This window comes from Phaethon aethereus (genome assembly GCF_964289735.1).
Source record: "Phaethon aethereus genome assembly, chromosome: 3".
Classification (NCBI taxonomy): domain Eukaryota; kingdom Metazoa; phylum Chordata; class Aves; order Phaethontiformes; family Phaethontidae; genus Phaethon; species Phaethon aethereus.
Window position 1 is genome coordinate 33,883,277 of NC_138576.1, and position 22,109 is coordinate 33,905,385.

At 41.4% G+C, this 22,109-nt stretch overlaps 2 protein-coding genes across 2 annotated transcripts in view; one reads left to right on the forward strand and one right to left on the reverse strand.

Annotated features, from left to right (window-relative positions):
* The window catches only part of COL19A1 (collagen type XIX alpha 1 chain), a gene marked incomplete at its 3' end in the record, with an annotated part of 197,051 nt that extends 189,773 nt beyond the window's left edge, over positions 1 to 7,278 (forward strand). The window contains exons 49-50 of the mRNA XM_081998313.1: positions 6,829 to 6,906; positions 7,142 to 7,278. Of these exons, the coding sequence (XP_081854439.1) occupies positions 6,829 to 6,906; positions 7,142 to 7,278 (215 nt within the window). The remainder of the gene's footprint in view (positions 1 to 6,828; positions 6,907 to 7,141) is intronic.
* A 9,280-nt stretch (positions 7,279 to 16,558) lies between these two features.
* The window catches only part of COL9A1 (collagen type IX alpha 1 chain), a gene marked incomplete at its 5' end in the record, with an annotated part of 71,125 nt that continues 65,574 nt past the window's right edge, over positions 16,559 to 22,109 (reverse strand). The window contains 3 exons of the mRNA XM_081997839.1: positions 16,559 to 17,268; positions 18,470 to 18,547; positions 21,902 to 22,090. Coding sequence (XP_081853965.1) covers positions 17,084 to 17,268; positions 18,470 to 18,547; positions 21,902 to 22,090 — 452 coding nt within the window. The 3' untranslated portion in view covers positions 16,559 to 17,083. The remainder of the gene's footprint in view (positions 17,269 to 18,469; positions 18,548 to 21,901; positions 22,091 to 22,109) is intronic.

A 22,109-nucleotide genomic window follows, 5' to 3' on the forward strand; every position in this document is an offset into this window, starting at 1 on the left:
GTGGTTGGTACATTGCAATGCATTCAGACAGTATAGGACTCTTATTCCACTGAACTGTCTTTTACTGCAAAATTAGCTTCAAGGGATCCAGGCTCATTGTAGCTGTGCTGTACTGTAGAGTCAGACTGTCAGAGATTAAAAGGAAGAGGAAAGCAGAACAAAAGGAAAAAAGAATTTATCAATGAATAATATTTTGTGGGCAATATGTAATTTGCAGTTTATCTGTAGGTAGTTCTTTATTATCTTTTGTTAGTTTGGTCTGCTCTGGAGTCAGAGCAAGTCAGACTGGAATGAAGAACATGAGAGCAAAGCTGAAGATGTGTGGATCCTAAAGCTATCAGAAGAATAAAGACTTACTAACACTGATAAGCGCAAACCACTGACAGAAGCTTGAAAAGTGTGATGAGCTCAGAATGAGAAGAACAAGAATAAAGGATCAAGGAAAACAATAAAAGGCTTAGAATCTTACAACACTGACTTCATCATTACCTAAATATTCCAAACACTGTAAACAGTCAACTTCAATGTCAGTGCCAGAGTGTTCGATGATGATGTATGTGGTGGTTAGTCTCAGATGCTTCTGAGATGCGGAATGTTGTACTAGGCTAGCGAGCATCAAGAGTAAAGATGATAGCCGTGCTTGAAAAAAGAAAATAAAGCTGCTTTTTCATGCCTTATGCTTAAGTAAAAGTAGTGGCCCCTGTATGCAGGATTTCCATTTGTTTTACCAATATGCTCCATACTCTTTTTTGATTAGTAAAAGTTAAGCTAAGTGAGAAGCATTTACTTCTCTGATACATCAAAGCATATATAATCTATACTTCCAAGGGAAGAAAACCAAAAATTTGTCTTGCCTTCTTTTCACACTCTAACTAGGAGATAGTATGGTGAGAGAAGCTCACTTACAAATACTGTTCATGCCTCTCCCAGTTGTGCCTGTGTGTGTTACTGTTTTGTGCCAACAGTAGAAAGAAACTCAAATCTGTGACCAGATTGAAAAGTATCCTTCCATATTCCAGCTTATTTTCAACCATAAAAGACATAGCAGAGAAGACCTCTTGGAGAAGCACATTACGTGCATGTGTGGCTGAGACCATCAAGGTAACATGCTGCGTGCACATCCGCCCAAGTCATAAAATACGCATTTGGTACTGACTGCCAGATACTCCTTATTATATTTCTTGGTTGTAGCCCAGATTGCCAGCTCCAGGGTTTTGATGAGGTTTTGCTGTGAGCAGTAACGCACACCTGGGCCGGCAGAGTGAGTGAGTCACTCGTCCCATACAGCCAGTGAAAAGAAGTGGACACTTTTGGAGAGCAATTAAGAGGACCTCTGCGAGCCCCTCCAGAGCAGTTTGCGACGCTGCACGCTGAGCAGAGCGCCTGCTCGAGCCCGCCAGCAGGAAGGGCAGCTGCCGGCGTGTGTCCGAGCAGGCACTTAACTTGCAACTCCGTGCACCTCAAGTTCCTCCAGGAACTGAACTGGCCTGGCCTGGCCCGGCCGGATTCCACCAGAACATCCTTCTGCACAGCAGACCGATAGGTAGGTGTTAGTCCCAGAAGCGGAAAACATAGATTCTAAGTCTTGGAAGTGCAGGCGTGGTCTTTAAAAAGTGTATTTAAGGAATTGCTAGACTCTTGGGAATAGAGTCAGTCATTTCTAATGAAGTCCAGAATGTTACCTGCTGGCCTTCAGCAAGGTTGTTCTTACTCAGGTACTTCCCGGTATTTCAGATACAAATAATTTTGATTTTTTATGAATGTCATAGAAAAAATACAGTATGTAAACAAAAAACAACGAAGAGTTGCAACATAAATGATGAAATATGCAATTGGCATTTAAACAGACTTCATACAATAGTGATTGGAAGATTTTTATATATTTATTTCTTCATTTAAAAAATGAATGGCATATGGCATATGCATCAGCAAGCTGTGAGGCAGTGTTACCAGCAAAGTGCACAGCGTCTGCTTAAGGGAGAGCAGAGAAACTTGTTTACTCTGTATGTGTTTTAAAGGATGCTAATGTCTCATAGAGAAATAGGAAGTTCGTGTCACGACTTCATAGACAAGCTATTGCAGTGTCATCCATTTGCAAACAGTCAGCCACTTTGTCATGTGTTAGAGGATCGGGCTCAATTAACTGCACCGACTTAATTGCATTTTTAAAACTATAATAGAAAGTGAATTTTGGTCCATTAGAACAAATTCACCTTGGGATATTATCCTCTATGTTAATATGACTATCCTTTTTTTCTCAATAGACAAAAGGATTCATCTTAGTTAAAACTTCACCTTTTCTATCAAATCAAGGAAACGTAACAGTTTTTTATAGGTCTTCATAACTCATGGTAGCCTGGAGGAATCAAATATCACAGCTCAGGGAACTAAAATACCATGCAATGAACAGTCAAAATTCCTTATCTTCATTGCTAACCTCTGTTGTAAAATGTGTATCTCTTATTATAATTCTTCATTTGCATGGTGGGAGCATCTAGAAACCTTGGCTGACATCAGGAGCCCATTTTAATGGATGTCCAAACACAGTCACTCTTCTGAAATAGCTGCACTGGTTTCAAGCATTACCTCCTGCAAACTGTTTGCTGTAGAGGGTGAAGTTAACCTGTTGAAACCCAGCTACTACCTCTCCGTTGAGAGGACTGTAACACACAGAAGGAATTCAGAATATGCACTGGAGGCTGGATGAGAAGACTTGCTCTTAGCACCCTTCCTGTTGCTTTCCAGTTGTTTGTTTTTAAGAACGCAGAGTATTTGCTTAGTAAATCACAGTGGATACTTTGGTCTCATTGTTCCCCATCATGGTAATGTGTTTGCCTCATATTTGTAGTAAAGAACCTCAGATTCCTCTAGACACTTGACATGCTAGTTTCAGATGCTGCATAATCCATGCAGGTGGAAGAGGGTCTCCATGATGCAAGAGGAATACCTTCTGGAGCTGTTTAAATGAGAGAAATTTTTACCTCCAAGTTCATAGACATGAACTTGTGTAATTTCCAAGTAGAGCTGAGGGTGTTGCGGTAGCGACGCTTCTGACCATGGTGTTTGTGACAAGCACCAAACCAAGAGCTGTATTTTAGCTATCACCACTCACCCATGAGCAGAAGAAAGCTTATCCGTTTGAACACGTACTCGCTACATACTGCTACCAAGTGTTTACCGTACTACCCACCTTGGGTACATGTTTACATACTACAACTTTTGGGTTGCAGGAATTACAACAAAACTTCTAGAACCCAAGTGAAAGGCTTTGCTAAAGCAGTCGCCTTTTGAATTAAGAAGATACCTCTTACTGGAATTGTAATTCTACCAGTAAAAATAGACAGAATCTTATATGTGCCTTAAGTAAAAAACAATATATCAAAATCTGATTTAAGTGTATGGTAGTATTTTCCTTTGACTGTGTATGAGTTTGTCACTTTAAGCTCAGACAGATAAGTGATATTATCCTCTAGAAGTGTAATCGTGGCCCTGCTTCTGAGCAAAATATACCTCATCAGAAATCAAATATTTTCCTGATAGAATTACACATTACATTGTTCTGATTGTTTACATATAAGCCTGTTTGCTAATATTCTTACATCCTGTTAAATAAAGCTGTATTTTTAGAAAAGATACTTGGGAATTTTTGTATTAAACTTCTGTGTCAACAGAACGTACCCGCCACTGTGCACAAATTACACCTTTGCACATGTATTCAGATACAGCCAGTAATGGTTTACACTACCCTGGATCATACATTTGCACTGACAGGCTGCTCTTTGTGCTATTGTGGGTTATTTTCCTCATTGTCTTGGATTCCAGTGAAGTTTACAGAATCTTTCAGTCTATCTCAGTCCCTTTTCAACTATAATGTCTCGGATACCTACAGTAATGGTTAACATGGAGCTTGTAAATGTGATATATCGTAAATGTGATTTCTCTCTTTTCCCCGTAACTAAAGAAAAAGAAAAGCAAAACAAATGATCAGTGGCAGCACTACTTTGTAAAATTACAATTAACTGGGTTTGTAGTGAGAAATGTACTGTAACTATCTATTGTAAAGTAAGAAACATAGATAGATATATATAATAAATAGGAAATGTAATAGATCCTGTGGTTGTGTGATTGAGCTTCTCAAACAGTAGCAACTACTATGCACTACACAAGATTTTCAGAGCCAGTCAACTTGATGTACTTATAAATACCACCATGGTCATTAAAGAGCAAAATCAAGATTCACAATTGAATACAAATACCTGTATATTCCCTTTTCTGTGCCTTTATGGCTTGTGTGCGTATATGCCTTGTACAATTCTGCTTAACACAACTCGGTGACCAGAATGCATGATTAATATTTTAAGTTTGTTTCTCTATGAGCTTTTAAATAGTTGATTTCCTTTTGTTATGTTATGCATGTCACTCTGCATGCATTTTCTAATGTTTTTTCCCTCACTGTAATTTACTTGTTGGGGTCCTGACAGAAGAGTAAGATAATTGATGTTCTGTTTTGAAACCTAGAATGATTGCAACAGATGATAGACTTTCTATCAAAGTGTATAATGAGCTTGTGTTTAACGGAAAGCTTGAATACTTTGCGTACCATTCCTACTGTATTGTGTCCGTCGGAACAACCCTGAGTTGGTACCCACAGCACTTAAAATTGTCCTGTGAAGTACCAGCGTTGCCGTAGACCACAGTACACTGACTAGACAACCTTTGCCATCCATCTGCCAACACCCATCAATCTTCATGAGACATCGGGTGGATTGATACCACTATGCTGACTGGTCAGCTGTGGCTCTCCTAGTTCAGCCTAAGTTAAAGCTCTTCACAAGAGGAAGTTTATTGTATGGCACAGGTGATCCTGGAAATGTACTGACCACTGAAGCAGAACAAATTTAATTCCTAATGTGACCAGGAGTTAGCAAATTAATCTTCAACATATGTCACCTTACATGCCAACGTCTGAGGTGCTGGGGAGGGAAGAGGGTTTCCTTATAATCCCTTTTAAAGGTGCCACACTTAGTCCTTTAAAAAATGCATTCAACCCCTGTCCTACATAAATTACATTATGTAAACAGAAAAGCTACATTTTTAGATGGATTTTTAACTTGAAATATCAAGAAAAATGCTATACTGATACCCACAAGTCCTCTGCTCTAAAGCAGCCTGAGTGTTTCCAACTGTTAAATTTTTTTACAGTTTAAAGAAAATGAAGTAGGTTGGACATGAGTTGCAGCACCTGAGAAGATGGAAGCTGTTTAGATAAATACAAAGCCATGGCCTGAGAAGAAAACAGACACAAATATTCAAAGCATAATTAGTAATCACACCTTGTTAACACTATACAGGCACCTGGGTCAAAGTAGGCTTTGCATGCTAGAATCTGAAATCTGCACAAACTCTAAAGATGTGTCATTCCGCATGAGGGTGGCTGTGTAACGCTGGGGGGGAGTGGGACACCAAGCTGAGTGGGAGTGTTGATCTGCTGGAGGGTAGGAGGGCTCTGCAGAGGGATCTGGACAGGCTGGATCGATGGGCAGAGGCCAACTGTATGAGGTTTAATAAGGCCAAGTGCAGGGTCCTGCACTTTGGCCACAACAACCCCATGCAATGCTACAGGCTTGGGGAGGAGTGGCTGGAGAGCAGCCCGGCGGAAAGGGACCTGGGGGTGCTGGTTGACAGCCGGCTGAATATGAGCCGACAGTGTGCCCAGGTGGCCAAGAAGGCCAACAGTGTCCTGGCCTGTATCAGGAATAGTGTGGCCAGCAGGAGTAGGGAAGTGATTGTGCCCCTGTACTCGGCGCTGGTGAGGCCGCACCTTGAATCCTGTGTTCAGTTTTGGGCCCCTCACTACAAGAAGGATGTTGAGGTGCTGGAGCGTGTCCAGAGAAGAGCAACGAAGCTGGTGAGGGGTCTGGAGCACAAGTCTTCTGAGGAGCAGCTGAGGGAACTGGGGTTGTTTAGTCTGGAGAAGAGGAGGCTGAGGGGAGACCTTATCGCTCTCTACAACTACCTGAAAGGGGGTTGTGGTGATGAGGGTGTTGGTCTCTTCTCCCAAGTAACTAGTGATAGGACAAGAGGAAATGGCCTCAAGTTGCGCCAGGGAAGGTTTAGATTGGATATTAGGAAAAATTTCTTCACTGAGAGGGTGGTCAGGCACTGGAACAGGCTGCCCAGGGAGGTGGTGGAGTCGCCATCCCTGGAAGTGTTCAAAAAACGTGTGGATGTGGCACTTGAGGACATGGTTTAGGGGACATGGTGGTTCTGGATTAATGGTTGGACTTGATGATCTTAAAGGTCCTTTCCAACCTAGTGATTCTGTGTGATTCTGTGATTCCATACAGGGGACTATCTAAGCATATAAGTTCCAGTTTACCGTCTGAAAAAGTGCAGACGTAGGGGTTTATGTAGCGCGGAGAGGGCGAAGTCTCGCTCAGTTTGTGGGCTATCAGAGAAGGGCTGGTCAGACTCCAGACGGCCTTTGGGTCGGAGCTTTACATCACTTCATCGGACAGGTAACACTGGAGCAGAATACGCCTTTGGTTCTTTATTAGAGAAGCTTCAGGAAGGTGACTTGAAGTCTCGGGGAAAGGTCCCGCTAGCGAACGTAGCGAGAGTCCTCGGGCAGAGGATGCAACGGTTACTGCTAGGGATCCTCGTATTTTCCAGAAGGAACATGTAGACATAAGAGCTGTCTCGGAAAAAGAACTGAGCATGTGTTTTCACAATTACCTTTGTCTTGATTTGTCCTGTCAAGAAGGTATATGGAAGATCACTGTCTATAATATGAGGACGCTCTTATTTTCATATCTTTATTCTGTGTAGGTTATAGAGGACAGAAAGGGGAAAGAGGTGAGCCTGGAATCGGACTGCCCGGTAACCCTGGACCACCTGGCCCTGCAGGTACAAGTCTCCAGATTTATTTCTGCTGTTGCCATTTATGAACTAACAGGCCTTTCTCCTGGGTCGCGCCCCGGTTTTACACCCCTGCCTTTCTTCCCGCGTTTGGTCGTAGCGCGAGGTCAGACCCCCTCGCCTACTCGCGGGTGAGCTGGCGTGCAGCTGACTGTCAGTGGTGAAACGCGGGGCACCGCGCGCCCCGGAGAGCACTTGGCTAATTCTAACTTTGTTTTACCAGCTACTGGCCTGCCAGGCCCAGCGGGAACGCCAGGCTCACCCGGACCGCAGGGGCCACCTGGACCCAATGGAAGATGCAATCCGGCAGATTGCTATTACCACATATCACAGACTCGGTCACGCACCAGCGGGAAATAAAAACCCTGTCCCGTAGACACTTGGGTTCACGGTCACTTTTCACTCCTTTCAATAAGTTAATTTAATCTTTGAAATAATTGGTGCATTTTTTTTTTCCCCTTGACACTGTATGGTATATAGATAATTTATAAGGCACGGAATTGAGCCTATTTCTGTTACTTGCAGTGTCGTAATTATGAAAGGATGACATTTATTTTCCAGAGTGCATTCCATGTGTTATGTTTCTCATATTTATCTTGCTTAGAGAAGAAAATAGGCCCAAATAATTTTCTTAAGCATCTTTCTTCAAACAAAAAGTATTTTATTATAACTCAAGACAGTATGTATGCCTCAGTATGTAAACTGGCTGTATTTTTCTTGCTGATGGTGAAGTTTCAGTGGAGAAAGTGCATTTCTGAAGATTTAAAGCACACCCGTTCATGGCAAATGCAGGACCTGAGCTGGAGCACTGGGAACTCTAGACTAAACATTGATGTCCCTCAAGGAGGCTCCGGCACACCTTCTGAACCGGGTCTCTGCCGTGCACCACGAACGCTACCCACCATTTCAGTCGCTTCCTAGATGTCAAAGAAGGAAATGAAGATGTGTTCATGATCTCTCTAACCTCACCCAACCTTCAGCTTCAAAATGACTGGAAATTTGCCAGGTGTAGCCCCGAGAAGCATCTCTCCCTGACTGGATGTTGTCCCAGCTGAGGGTTTGTACATTCATTTAGTCATGGTTACGTATACTGCAGATACTAAACTGCTAGGGGCTGGTGTTGATGTTCCCCACTGAGAACTGGCACATCTTCTAACTGTTACGTGGACTTAGTAAGTGTAGTGTCATTGCCTGTAATCAAGCTACTCTGCCATTATGTCTGCTTGCAGCAAAGACAACCTCTTGCTTTAGAACAGAGGTGGTGGGTACGCGGTGAGACAGTGAAAGAAGGAACTTCACAAGCCTCTAATCTTAGTGGTGGTGCAGTTTTCCTCTTCCTCCCGCAATGATTATGTGCTAAAATAAGCTTGAGAAGAACGTGGAAACAGTAGGATGCGAAACTCACAGGTCCTAATAACTGGTTGCAAAAAATTATTTGAGTTCAAGAGAAATGCAGAAGACAAAACCCTCCTTGGAAAGGCGTACTACAGAGAGCACGACTGCATGCAGCTCGCAGGCATTCAGTAAATCTTAACAGGAGCAGACATGGTCAACGAAGAACAAAACAGAATAAAGCGTAAATCCTATAGATCTCAAAGGGTTGAGGAAAAGAAAAGATGGAGAAAATCAATCACACAGAGGCTGGCGCTGAAAAGGAGGGAGTAGGGTTGGCCAAAGTTTCACCCCTGATTATTGGGAAACAGATGATCCTAGATTAGTCCTAGGGAATGTGCTACAGTGCAATAGAAAGTGAAGGTGCTATTGAGAGAACATGGACAACAATAACCCACAACCTCAAAATAAATCTGTAGTACAAAAGCAGTAGTGAGGGCTCTTGCCCCACCAGTAGGAAGCCAGTCGTTCTCTCCCACATCAGACAGGGCACTGGTTTTGGTGACTTCGTGCTTGAGCAGGACTGAGCCACCAGGGAAGCCTTCCCAAATTGGAAGCACTGGGTTCCAGAGAAGTTGCTGTGAGACACGGATCTGGCTGACTTCTGGGTTTTGCTTAAAAACAGTAAGGAATGACTGGCAGGAGTCTTTCAAAAAAGAAATACATTGGAATTTGTTCTGAATAGAGTTCCTAGCACTTGCACCCAGACGGGAGGAGCAAGATGGGTGCGAGAGGCGATGGAGTCAACGCAGGTAGCTGGGGAGCACCGGCAAGCCTTCAGGCACACTTTCTGAGTGGGAAACCATACCCGCGTGACGTGTTAACCAGTTAGATGCTTGGAGGGAAGAAGGTGCTTGGCACAAGAGCGATGTTTAAGTAACCACGGAGATCGAAGGCCGAGAGTAACCACCTGGGACAGGAGAGGGCAGCAGGAAGGAGGACAACAGAAAACCTGTGGCGTACGGTGAAACCATCTCCTGAAGGGCACCTGCGAGCTGTAATACGCCCCGCAGCTGGGGACCCCTTGGGGGGTCAGGGTGCTTTGTCTGTCCCTTGTGAGGATGGGGACGGACAGGTCAAATCCCACAGGCGACCCACAGTCCTCACACCTCCTCTTCTGCTCATCCCTCGCTCTCTCTCCGGAGGCAATAACTGCCCCTTCTCTAGGCCAGCGCGTCCTCCGCTCTGCGGGCGGTGGGCGCCCATCCCGCAGGGTGAAGGTGCATTTGGAACGAGAGGTCCTGCCTGCGCTCAGCTCAAAACACGCCGCTCCCGTTCCAGATCTCCGGAGCCCACGTCTTGGTTTGCTCTGCGGCCGTGGCCGCCTTTCCAGATCCGGTCCCCGGAGCGCCGTAGCTGCGCGGACGCTGGGAACTGGCGTTGAAACCGAGCGCTTGTCTGTCCTGAGGCACCTACTGCTGCCCGGGCCACGGGTCTGCCAGCCCAGCGAGTAAAGCCAGGGGCCTTGCACCAACGTATATATATCGTGTGTATATATATATATATACACACACCACGTATCTGCATCAGCGGAGGACCGGGCCCCTCATGCTGTTTTCCATTCAGTCAAATGAACTGCTGGTCAGGTATCTTGCATGAACACTTTTTTCACTGATTTCTTTTTACTTCTTTAGTAATTCCAATATGTGTAAAAATTCTAAATATTTTTTTTACTTCCTAAGTTAATGTTAAACTTCATTTTCTGTGATAATATCAAAAAGGGTGCTGTCTTGTAAAGGATATCCGCGTGACTGAGAGGTTTCCGAGCACCCCCGTCCTGGAAGGCTGTACATAGACTATTACGCCGCGTTAGTGGTATGTGTATATTTTGGGGCTTTTACCTAGCTGAAACGGAGCATCTGGTGTTTGCCGGATGCAATTGCTGTATGTTAATTTACTTGAACTTATCGGAAAGCAGAACACTTTTTATATTTGAAGAAGTTTATTTTTTCATCTATGTTTCCTACAGATGCCTTTTTCTTTTTATAGGCTCAAATCTAAAGGTCTTTTAAAATGTATTTGAACACGTTGAATTGATTTGCAGGTAACTTTGGTAATTATCTTGTTGCATTATTTTGTATTTTGCTAAAAGCCCCCTTTAATTTTCTCACGTGAGAAAACGGGTATTTTGTTATATGGGCTGTCTTGATGCCTTTTTAAAGATGCCATGTTTCTTCACTGGGGTAGAACAGAGTTAGTCCCAGCTTAACTGTACTTCACACTGGGTTGCTCCTACTCTACATTTTTAGAACTGAAAGCAGAATGTGGCTGGAAATGTGCTTCTGCGTGGTTTTCTGGTTTGGCCCCTGAAATTTCTTTGCAGTTTCAGACTGATGTTGTCTTGGGTTTTGGGGAGGGGGCTGGGGAGCGCAGAGGGGTGCTAATCTATTTTGCAATTTGCTTTATCAATTTCTATCAAATATCTGCTTTGAGCGGTCTGCGCTGCAGTAAACGCTGCAAGGAACTAAACACAGATTGTTTTTTTCCAATAGCACAAGATATTTTTCTGATTTGGACATGTTTACGTACAACAGGACTTTGAACGGAAATATCTTTGACAAAATGTTTTAAACCTTTTTTAAAAGCTCTCTGAGCTTTGTTCTAGTTCAGGGTCAGGCTATTCTCTTTTATGGCAGGCTGTGTTATTATCGACTCAGAACATGTTGAGATTTTCTTCAAATAGCTGTGTACAGAACTAGTCAGTTTGTCTAAAGAAAGCAATTCACTTGGTAAGATGGGAACTTTTCAGAGGCTGCAGCATACCTCCTTTTGTCCACCTGGTGGAGTTCAAAACATCTTTCCAGTACAAAGGAGAAACCACAGGCTGAACTCGCTCAGCAGTGCAAGAAATGGCCCAGTGCTGCCTGGACTCACAGCTCAAGAGTCAGTGATTCTGATTTTGTTCTTGAGCCTGACTTGTTGGTGTTGGTTTTGTTTTTTTTTTTTTTCTAAAATGCATTTAGTTTTGCATGGTAGTATTTGCAGAAATACTGCCTTTCTTGGATGATTATTTTCGGGTAACATTGCTTTTTGTTTGTGTTTTATATATATACGTGTTACAGAAGAACATGCGGTAGTGGTGCACCCCACTGTCAGGCACCACCTATGTCCACTGAAATGATGTTTGTCTGTAGGGGAGCAGGGAGCATGCTATGGTCAATAAAAATTACAAGGGCAATTTTCATACAATCGAGTAGCAGTGCAGCCTAGTGATGTTTTAAGAACAAATATTTTTGGCTTAAACTGGATTTGGTTTCAATGCTGAAAGAGCGCTGTGATATGGAAACAGGATTGATTGTATCATCCATCCTTCCTTCATGTTTTATGATTGTGGATTAGGACAGATGTTAGATATGCACAGCTTTGTTAAGTAAGTGTATTTTTTAAATTAATTGATAATCACACAACATATTTTGGCACTTCTTTTTCACAAGGGTGAAATACTATTTTTCATGTCAGCATACACCCAGGTTTTTTCTTCTTCTGTACTGTTTACATAAAAGTCTTATAAAAGCCCAACAGGTTAAACTAGCATTTTATAAACTTGTTTCCCCAAATATATGATGTAGAGTCAGCCGCTAATTTTGCATTTTACCAATGCAGTAGCACTGCTGCTCTAACGTGACATGTTAGAACATGTGGAGTGTCTCAGGAATCAAAACAGTGTTGGTTTGGGGTTTTTTTAATCATGTTTTTGTTAGATTCTGGATGTATTGAGTCATACAAATTTTTCTTGGAATCCATTATGTCCCCTACAAGTAGATTGTACTGGATGGATGTTTAAATCCATCTCCATGCATGTAGGTGGGTATAGGCCATGGAGAACAAGTTTAACCGTGACCTTGCCTTGCTTGGTGGTTAAGTGGAAAACTCAAGCTTCATGATGTCTTCAGCAAATGTGATTTTCAGATATTAATTGCTAACAAACGTTACAGATTCTAGACCAAAATAAGTTCACAGCTAAAAAGATTGTAGTCTACATGTTTTTTAGCAGTTTTATCTCTGAGTCTGCTGTTCTATAAACACAAAGGCATTTAATTATTCACGGTAGTTTCAATGTAAATCTATTCTGTCTCCAGTCAGTATATTTGAAGGATTTTCAATGGCATACCTTATTTTGTTGTTTTCTTTCATTTCTGGACGATATGCAGCTGTCATTGAATGAATCACAGTACGTGCCAACCGGTTGCTTCTTTCCTTCATTATATTTTTGGTTTGCAACATTTAAGGTTCGGTTCAATGGGAAATGTATTAAGTGGATAGAAAATTGCTTTTTACATCATGATGTGGCCATTTGCATCTGGAACAGAATTCTGGATGGAAATGGAAATGTTTCTGTTTGTGGCTCTGTCAGAAATGACAGCCTTTCCTTCCCTGCCAAATCGTGAGAGAGAGGATGCAACTGCGCACGAGAGAAAGGAGAGGCACAAGCCACCGCAGCGAGCCCTGGGGAGCATTCGGCGCCGGGGCTGCAAGCCAGGGCTGGCTGAATTCAGTAGGGGGTTTGCTTTTGACCACATCAGGGTGAGTGAGGCTTGTGCTTGGGGATGAAATTTAGGCCTCTACAGTCTGGAGGGGAAAAAAAAAAGTGAAAAGTCTTGACCTTAACTTCTGTAAATTATATATATGTTAATGTATTCATGGAATCCGATGCAGATAACTTTCCTGTCTGGATATGAGAGAATCTCTTTTATTGAAGAAACTGATTCACCGAACCGTTTAACTTTATGTGACTTTAGGTATCTTCATTGTTCTCTTGCTGCCTAACTCTCCCAGGAGAAAAAAAGAGAACTCCTACATCAATGGCTTTTTAAAGGATGCTGGGTAATAATTTGACCACTAACATGATTTTCGTTCCTCAAATTTCATAGTGACATCAGCAAGCTTGCTTCATTTATTGTCTGAAGCTGCCACAGTTTTACTAGTCCTTTTGAATACGTACACAGCAAGCAAAACAGAACGGTAAAACAAAAGATTGAAGGGAAGGGAATAAAACTGAAGCTGAAACAAATCAGATGGGAGTAATGTGCCCTACAAAATAAAGACATTTCTTCTTTACCTGTGACCCATGAGCAGAGGAGATGCAGTGATTGCATTTTAAGTTTAAAGGAACCAGAAACGACATGGCCAAATAATAATACGGCGATGAGTACGTCAAGCAAGCACATTTCACCCAATTACCTAAGCAATTAAAAACATTTGCAAAAATGCAGTGTGTGTTTGTACATGGAGCATAAGTGCTGTGCTCTGCCAAGAGGAACCACCACTGCTGTCTCTGAAACAAAGGGACTCGGTTTCTTCTTCTCTCTGTCCTTCAAGTAACCTTGAAAGTGCCATCTATTGACACTTTCCCTTTTTGAAGGAAGAACTAGTTTGCCTGTAGATCTGTGTTTGGCTCTGGGTAAACTTGGATCATGACTAGGATATTCAGGGAAGCAAAATCTAGTGTAATCCTCCCCAGCCTTGCTTTCTTGCCTCGTTTAGCTGCTCCAGTCTGTGCTCTAGAGCTCCTTTGGTTAGAGGGAGACTTTGGCCTTTGTGAAATATTGGCAAGAGTTTTTTGGTAGCAGTTCATATGTGGTTGGTTGAACCCAGTGATGGCCATGACAGAAAACTTATATATGAACTCGTATACAAACCCTCTATATATAAAAATTATAGATGTATAACATATATCTCTCTCTCTCTCTCTATCTTAGTGCAGTATTCAGCAGCAGTGTTACTAATACTCTCTAGTAGCCTATTAGGGAAAGCATTGCAGCCACCATTTTAAAATACCAGATTGGGTTGTGGTTATCATTTTGAGGACAGTTGTTAAACTTTATTCTCTTGGTTCCTGCCTACGCTTAAGTAACTGAGGAGCTAAAACATGTATTTATCACAGCGCAATTAAACCTCCAGCATGAGGAGCTGTGGCAGAGATCCTGATGGGTAAAAGTGATTTTCACTAGTCTTTTGTTCAAAAAAATCTCATCGCCTTTTGTGATGTTGAACCAGAAAGAGATGAGAACAAGATTTACTCGGGACTTCGCTGAGATTCCAGGAGTATCTGGTTCAAATGGGCGGCACGCTGTCAGTGGCTCGTGAAACCTCTCATTCTCTTTTGCTTTGTGCCTTCTAAATATATTTATTGAAATTAGCACTATTTTTTTCTGTATCACCATAGTTGATACACCTTTCGTTTAAATTCATAATCCTGTCTTCATTTTTCTAAATCTTTATTTATTTGAATGTGCTGTTACTAAAAATTCAGTTCCTGCTATTTTTTGGTATACGGTCTACCATTCGTCAGCTAAATTTTTTTCCACTCCTGCACAAGATTTGGAAATTGGTAATTACTTAATTAACCAGCACATCCCATAATGACCTATAATGGGCCTGAGGATTTATTCCTCAGTTCTGTATTTTAAGTTAAAACTCACGAGTCAGCTTGAAGGCAGAAAATCTGTCGCAATGTTAAGCTATCCACTTACATAGATTCTGCATTGAGTTGACCCTCGGTGTTGAATTTGTTTGATTGTAATAATTCTTATTTGGTTTTTACACATGGATGTCTTCTCTATCCTACATGATTTTCTTTCCATTGTGGAATTTTATGCATTTTTCAGACTATATTTTTAAAGCACTTCACATTTGTATTTAAATGTTGGGGGTTTTTTCTTCTTTTGATTCATTGTTTATGCATTACATATGGAAAATAATATTTTCATTTGGTTATCATGTGGGTTTTTTTCTTTTTAACAGTTTTACACACTTTATAGTCAAAATAAAAGTTTGCTGGTGAAACTACAGTTTGTCATTACCGGTAACATTTTATTTGTTGCATTATGTAAGGAGTACTTTTGAGGACTGTGCCCTAAATCAGTAAAAACTGATCTAATTCTAAAACTTTAGAGAAGATCTGTATGTGTGTGACCAAGCTAATCACCTCGTATGCAGTTCTCTTGCTTCTCAAGAATGAAATTCTGATGACTTCCCATCATGTTAACGTAGGAGATGTCGCTTGTGAGAGAGTTTGGCCGAACTGGAGGTACAGGAAAACCCTTCTGTCTGAAGCTTTGCCCGAAGCCTCTGGGAAGGGTGGCACCTTTCTTTATGCCTGTTTTCTTCCTCCATGTTTTCCCTGAAATCTCACCCAGCGCTGCTTCTGTGGAAGCGCTTGTAAAGATTCAACCTCTTTTATATTTTATCATTTTAAAATACTGGGTTGTGGAAGGGACATAAAGAGATTCTCAAAATTAACCCCCATTTAATTCGTTCTTGAAAGCCTCTAACAAACAAATGCGCAAATATATGTTCTTTTAGTAGACAGCTTTATCAGACATCTTTCTCCCAAGCGGTCTCTTTAGGCAAGACATGAGGTGCCAGAGAAGTGGCTCTTAAATGCAGCTAGAGCAGCAGGTTTGGTTTGGGGAAAGTTTATCTGTTATTTTTTTTCAGTCATTCCTTTTAAGAGTATATGTTATACCAGTAGCTGTCCCTTTAGTGTTGTCTTATACCTTACATGGTAAATGCATAGCTCTATCGATCATGTGGTTTCTTTATATTCTCACATGGCATACAAGTCAACTGTTTTGAACATAGACAATTAAGGGCTAGGAAAAAAATCAATGCTTAAAGCAAGTGTGCACTTTCTGTTTCTATTTGAAAATTTGGATGACTAATAGCGAAATGAGAGAAAACATCATAGGATGGTTTCACTGTTGTCTTTGAGAGAGAATACACTTCAGAGAAGATAAAGTCAAAACCACAAATATTTTAATTTATACAGAGAGAAACAAAATATCCACATTGCACATTTTCCTCTAAAAATTGAGTTCATCTAAAAAAGGCAACTTGAGATGTCTAATGGCTGTCTTCTAGCTGTTCTGTTTATTGGTATTGAATGTAACCATACATACAAAAACATTTAGGGGGTTAAAACATTATTTGTTCTTTTTTTTTGTACAACCACAGTTGTTACTTCAAAATCTGTAATCTCTACTATAAAACTTTTATATTTCTGGGACTTAAAATTCCCTTGACAGTGGCTACTAGCCTTTTAATTTCATATAGAAGGAGACAAGCTGGAATAGGCTTCATAGCAAATTATGAATGCAACACAAATTGGAGTGGAAAATTAAGAGGTTATTCCACATGGAGAACCCAGTGATCATACCTTTACAGATATTTAGAGCATAAAAGGTGTCAGGGGTGGCACGTTTTCCTAGGAACAGTCACCAACTGTGTTTCTGCGATTGAATTGAAGAGCTGAGGGTGGCTTAGCATATCCTGTGCAGCATATAAACACAATGAAATGACTGTGCATGAAGTGATGTAGTTTAGTTTGCTCAGGAGCGTGCTGAAATTTATTTTATAGGCATAAAAGAAATAGCTACAACTGAAGTAAACAAACTGTTCCTTTTTTATTTGATGGCTGAAGACATGTTATTTCACTGTACATCATTTGTAGGAATTAAGTAGGGGAGGAAGAGAAATCACAGAAACTCTTTATTAAAAAAAAAAACAAACTAAAAATAATAGACAAGTGCCTTTTTTCCCCCACAAAAGGAGAAAGAGCCAGAAGGCAGCACCTGTGTATTTCTGTAAGCACCATTGTTCCAGCTTGTGTTGCTAAGTACACCTTCAGAAAGAATGTACAACCACTGTGATAAAAATGCCATACTGAAACCTTGGCTGAAAGGTTTCTCTTTGTATTTCTCCTTCAGTCCTTATTTTTTCCTCAGCTGTCTGTGCAATGATGCCGACACTTTGTGGCACTTGCAAGGCCCATTCATGGCCCTTTCATGTTCTTACCAACTCTCTGTCCAGCCTCCATTCTGCAAGACGAGGGCTCACAGTACCCAGGAGGGCCGGGAGGGCCGGGAGGACCAGGAACCCCAGGCTGACCGGCCACACCAGGGGGACCTCGTTCACCATCACGGCCTTCCCTGCCATAGCTGGGTTTTCCTGGTTCACCTGGAAAAGTGGATGCAGGTCTAAATGGCAGCAGATGACTTGCTTAGTATACATGTAGCTTTGCCGAACATCCTGTTCTTAAAAGCTGTATGAAGATGGCTTTTTATTGCTCTCTGTGGATTCCCCAGAGAGGTGCCTACTTCAAGAGCCAGTTTTCCTCTGATAGACAACCAGGCTGTGTTTACACACCTACAGTAATGAAATTTCAGGCCCAACACTCTCCAGTTATACTGGAGCAGATCTGCTGCTCCAAAAAGCTGTGCCACTTGCTGACTGCAGTGCTGCAGACAACCCTGTTCGTGATGCATACGAAGGTGTAGATGCTACTCACTATTTCAGAAAGAGACATAGCAAGAATTTATTTTTATTCTCCACTCAGATGTGTTGGAAAAATACATGCATAGCATGGAACTGCTGAGCACTAAAGTATCTGTTTACTTCTAAATCTTAAGTGAAGGGACGAAATACAATGATTTTAGTAAGCCTCTTCCAATGATAAATTTTTAAAGAAGGAAAGTCCGAGTTTCACAGATGTCCAAAGTATTGGCATGTATTCAACTGATATTTTTTTTTCTTTTTTATAAAGAGAACAAGTTTTGGTAGTTTCTGCCTACACTCACAGAAACCTGTTGTAAAGAGACACTGATGGAAACAAACAAACAAGTTTGCTTTCATTCACTGGCCACTAGAGGCCAGCTGTGCTGCATTTATCAGCAAGACTCTGTCCTGGACCCCTATTACATGACACTGCATTTAGTTACCACAAAAATAAAGAATTGTACTTTGAATGCCCTAAATTATGAATGGAGATTTTGAAGACTGCTGCAGCTGCCAGTGAGATAATCTGGGGGTTTTGACCTTTTTGGTTTGTTTTGTGGTTTATACATTTACATAAAAAAGAGACAATTTTATATATCTATCTTGTGTGTGTGTGATTTCCTCTTTTTTTTTTTCATGTTTTGTATACATTTTTCCTAATCTTTCTACACTGAGATAAATGGGGTGGTAGCTCTTTAATAAAAGAGCTTTTAATTCTGATTTGTGACTGTATCATTACCTATGAAGTAAAAATTATGAAGTACTGTTATTTGGAAGTTTATTGCTCAATGAACATCTTTTGTCTTTTCAAGGCAGCTTGAGGTATGAGTTCTGAATAAATTTTTACTACATCTGTTCTTTATCTTCACCCTTTTATATTTACCTGGAAGACCTCTTGGTCCAGGGTAACCTTTCAGTCCTCTGCCTGGAAATCCTCTTTCTCCTCTTTCTCCTGGTTCACCTAAAGCAAATTCATGAAACATTAGTTAGAGCCTGCTTGGAGTATTACTTTCAGTAAGTTCCCTCTCAGAGGTGAACAGCTAATAAGCAGAGAATTTATGTGTCTGTATATATTCTTAGCATCATTGAACGATGTCCTGACATAAGTCCCTCTAAGAGGTTTGGGATTTGTTTGGGGGTTTTTTCCCCCCCATTTCAGTTATACTCAGAAGTAGACATGTTGGAGGGAAAAAAACCCCACCTGGGGCTGAACAGTAAGTACCACATTAAACATGCCATACCCTATATAACAGAAATAAACGAAACTCACAGAACTACACAGGGTACTTTGGAATACAGACTGAGGGTACTGGCAACTGACTTTTGCAAGAGCACATGAAGTCTGCTGATAGGTACAAATTCTCAAGTGCTGATCCTTGAGACAGCTAGTGCAGAGAAGAAAATGGGAGCTGGCTCACACACGCTACAGTGTTCTGTTGACATCTACAGAAGACATTCATAAAAGTAAAACAAAGGGCTTTGTTCTCGTATACTGGTATTATGGAGACTTTTCTTTGGTGGGTGCCCAGCTTTTCTTCAAACTTGGATGTTGCTCCAAACAAGTAGCATCTTAGTAAGAGGAAGCTTTTTCTTTTGTGGTAGTCATAAAGTTCAAATTCTGTTCACTGTATATATTCCATAAAAGTACATGTATCTACCACTTGTGAACACCCTACGTAAACTCTTGATTTTTTTCTGCAAGTCAAAAGTTGCAAGTATATGCCTAATAATGTTTGAGTGAACTTTATTTTGTACTTCCATACTTTCTTGTACTGCAGGGAGGAGAGTTGGAATAGACTGTTAAGTGCCCTAAAAATGGCAGAGCCAGAAAACGAGAAGCTATGTAAAGGAACACAGGAGTCAGTACAAAAGTCCAAGTTTCACTAGAAGATGCACATAGGGTGCTAGAGGAGGAATCTTATCTCTACGCTTCAGACTGCCTAGTCAACATGGCGATTGAGCCTGTCTTTGTAAATGCAGCTATCAGAAGCACCGATGTCAGATTACCCACGTACTTCTACTTCCAGCTACTGAACATTTTGGAATAGTGTTTACTGCCGGTTGCCCCAAACTTCTCCAGCTTCTTATTTCTGATTCTGCTCTCCTTCACTACCCCAGATTACTCATTAAAGTCATTGTAACACCTTCCTTGAGCCAGCTTTTTTTGACTCTGCTGTTGTTGATGCTGTTAAAAATCACTGTACCTTTATGCCTTCTGCTCTATCTCATGGTAACACACTCTCATGTTTTTCCTCTTTATTATGTCCTTCTAAACTATTCTTAACATCCTTGTGCTGGTTTTGGCTGGGATAGAGTAAATTTTCTTCACAATAGCTAGTATGGGGCTATGTTTTGGATTTGTGCTGAAAACACTGTTGGTGATATAGAGATGTTTTTGTTATTGCTGAGCAGTGCTTACACAGAGTCAGGGCGTTCTCTGCTTCTCACCCCACCCCACCAGCGAGTAGGCTGGGGGTGCACAAGTAGTTGGGAGGGGACGCAGCTGGGAAAGCTGACCCCAACTGACCAAAGGGATATTCCATACCATATGACATCATGCACAGCATATAAAGCTGGGGAAGAAGAAGGGGCGAGGGGGGTGGTGCTCAGCTTTATGGCACTTGTCCTCCCAAGTAACCGTTACACATGCTGGAGCCCCGCTTTCCTGGAGATGACTGAACCATGGCAAGGGGTGAATGAATTCCTTGTTTTGTTTTGTGTGTGCAGCTTTTGCTTTACCTATTAAACTGTCTTTATCTCAACCCATGAGTTTTCTCATTTTTACTCTTCCAATTCTCTCCCCCATCCCATCAGGGGAGAGTGGGTGAGCGGCTACATGGGACTGACTTAGTTGCCAGCTGGGCTTAAACCACAAAAATCCTCCTCCTTTTCCCTTTTATCACACCCTAGGTACCCTTTTCCTCTCACTCCCATCTCAAACAACTCCCCAAATGGATGGGGAAAGTCCGTTCAGCTCTGTGACCTCTGTGGAAATCTGATAACTACCAGAAACTCAGAGTGAAGCACTGAGATTTTTGTTCAGGGTGCCTGCCATGTACCATCAAGATAACTCTGGCACATGAGAGCATTCACCACTTCTTTTGTATCTGTAATTGTATTTCAAGATTTACTATAACGTAACGTGGAATTTGATGACAATTATGATAGGAAACAAAGAATTTTGCTTGTTTGATTTTTCTTTTATGCTCAGTAGATTTATTTTTTGATATTAACACAGTGCAGCCTGCTGTGTGCTGAATCAAATTCAGCATATCAGATCACCTTGGTATCTCCATTTTTTTGATGCTTCTGTGAATACAGATGACATTACTGTTTTTTATTTAAGGTAACAGAGCTCCAGCAACACTGTTGTTTGTTAAGGTTTGCTTTGTTTGTATTCTATTCCTTCTCTCAAAGGTTTTCCCAATTTTACTTTCAAACAAAACTTGAGACAAAAGTAAAAGCTCTAATCCAGCAACAGACCAGCTTTGTGCAGAAATACAATTTTTAAATAAAGCCTTCCTTCAGGAAAACAAATCGAAACCACTGCTGAATAGAAACTAATACATACACAGTGGTCATAAGACCTTGCAGAAAATTCTACTATATAATCCTTCAGAGGAGTATAAACCCTCTCAGTCAGGAACAAAGGAGATTAGCTTAGATCAAAGTTTTTTTTGTAAAGTGTAAGGTAAGTCAATTTTATTATGGATTTTTTCTTGCCAAAGAATCAATAGATTGTGGTACGTGGTGCAATGATTTTAAATGGCTTAAGTATTATATCCAAATAAAGAGGCAGATTGTTATCAGGCACTTGTAATGTGAGAAACTGGATAGACTTGGAAAGGTAGGCTAGAGATTAACGAATGCATCTGATGGTTTACGTTAACTTTTGGGACCACAAGACTTGCAGAAGTGAGGTTCACAACCAGACTGAGTGGAGGAAAGAGAACCGCTGCTGGAACTTCTCCGCATATGAAAAACACAAACCTTAAAAGTTCACAAGGGGGAAAATTAGTATTAGGAAACTGATTCTTCTGCTTACTACTAGTTCAAGGCCGATGCCTATCCTTTCTCATATTGTACAAGTGATTTGATGACAAAAAACAAATCTATAAACAAGTCAGTCTGAGGCCAGGCCAATGTCCCCTTTAATCACTGGGGCAACTGAGGCAACAGTTACAGCTTAGGTTCCTAATTCAGGATCTTTTTCACATGTGTACTATGTATATCTACAACCAAAGAAAAATAAATAAAACAGCCACAAAAAAACTGTAGCAGTCAACAACTGAAAGCTAGTTACAGAATTTCTTACCTTTGGGACCTTTACGACCTATCTCACCAGGGGGACCTTTAAGGCCAGGCAAGCCACGAGGTCCAAGCTGTCCTGGGAAGCCATTTTCACCAGCAGGCCCTGGAGCACCTGGTGGCCCCGGTCGGCCAGGGAGACCTGGAGCACCAAATTCTGGCCTCCTAAGACTGGCTGCCAGCTGAGCTAGTTGTTCTGCAATGAACAGGACAGA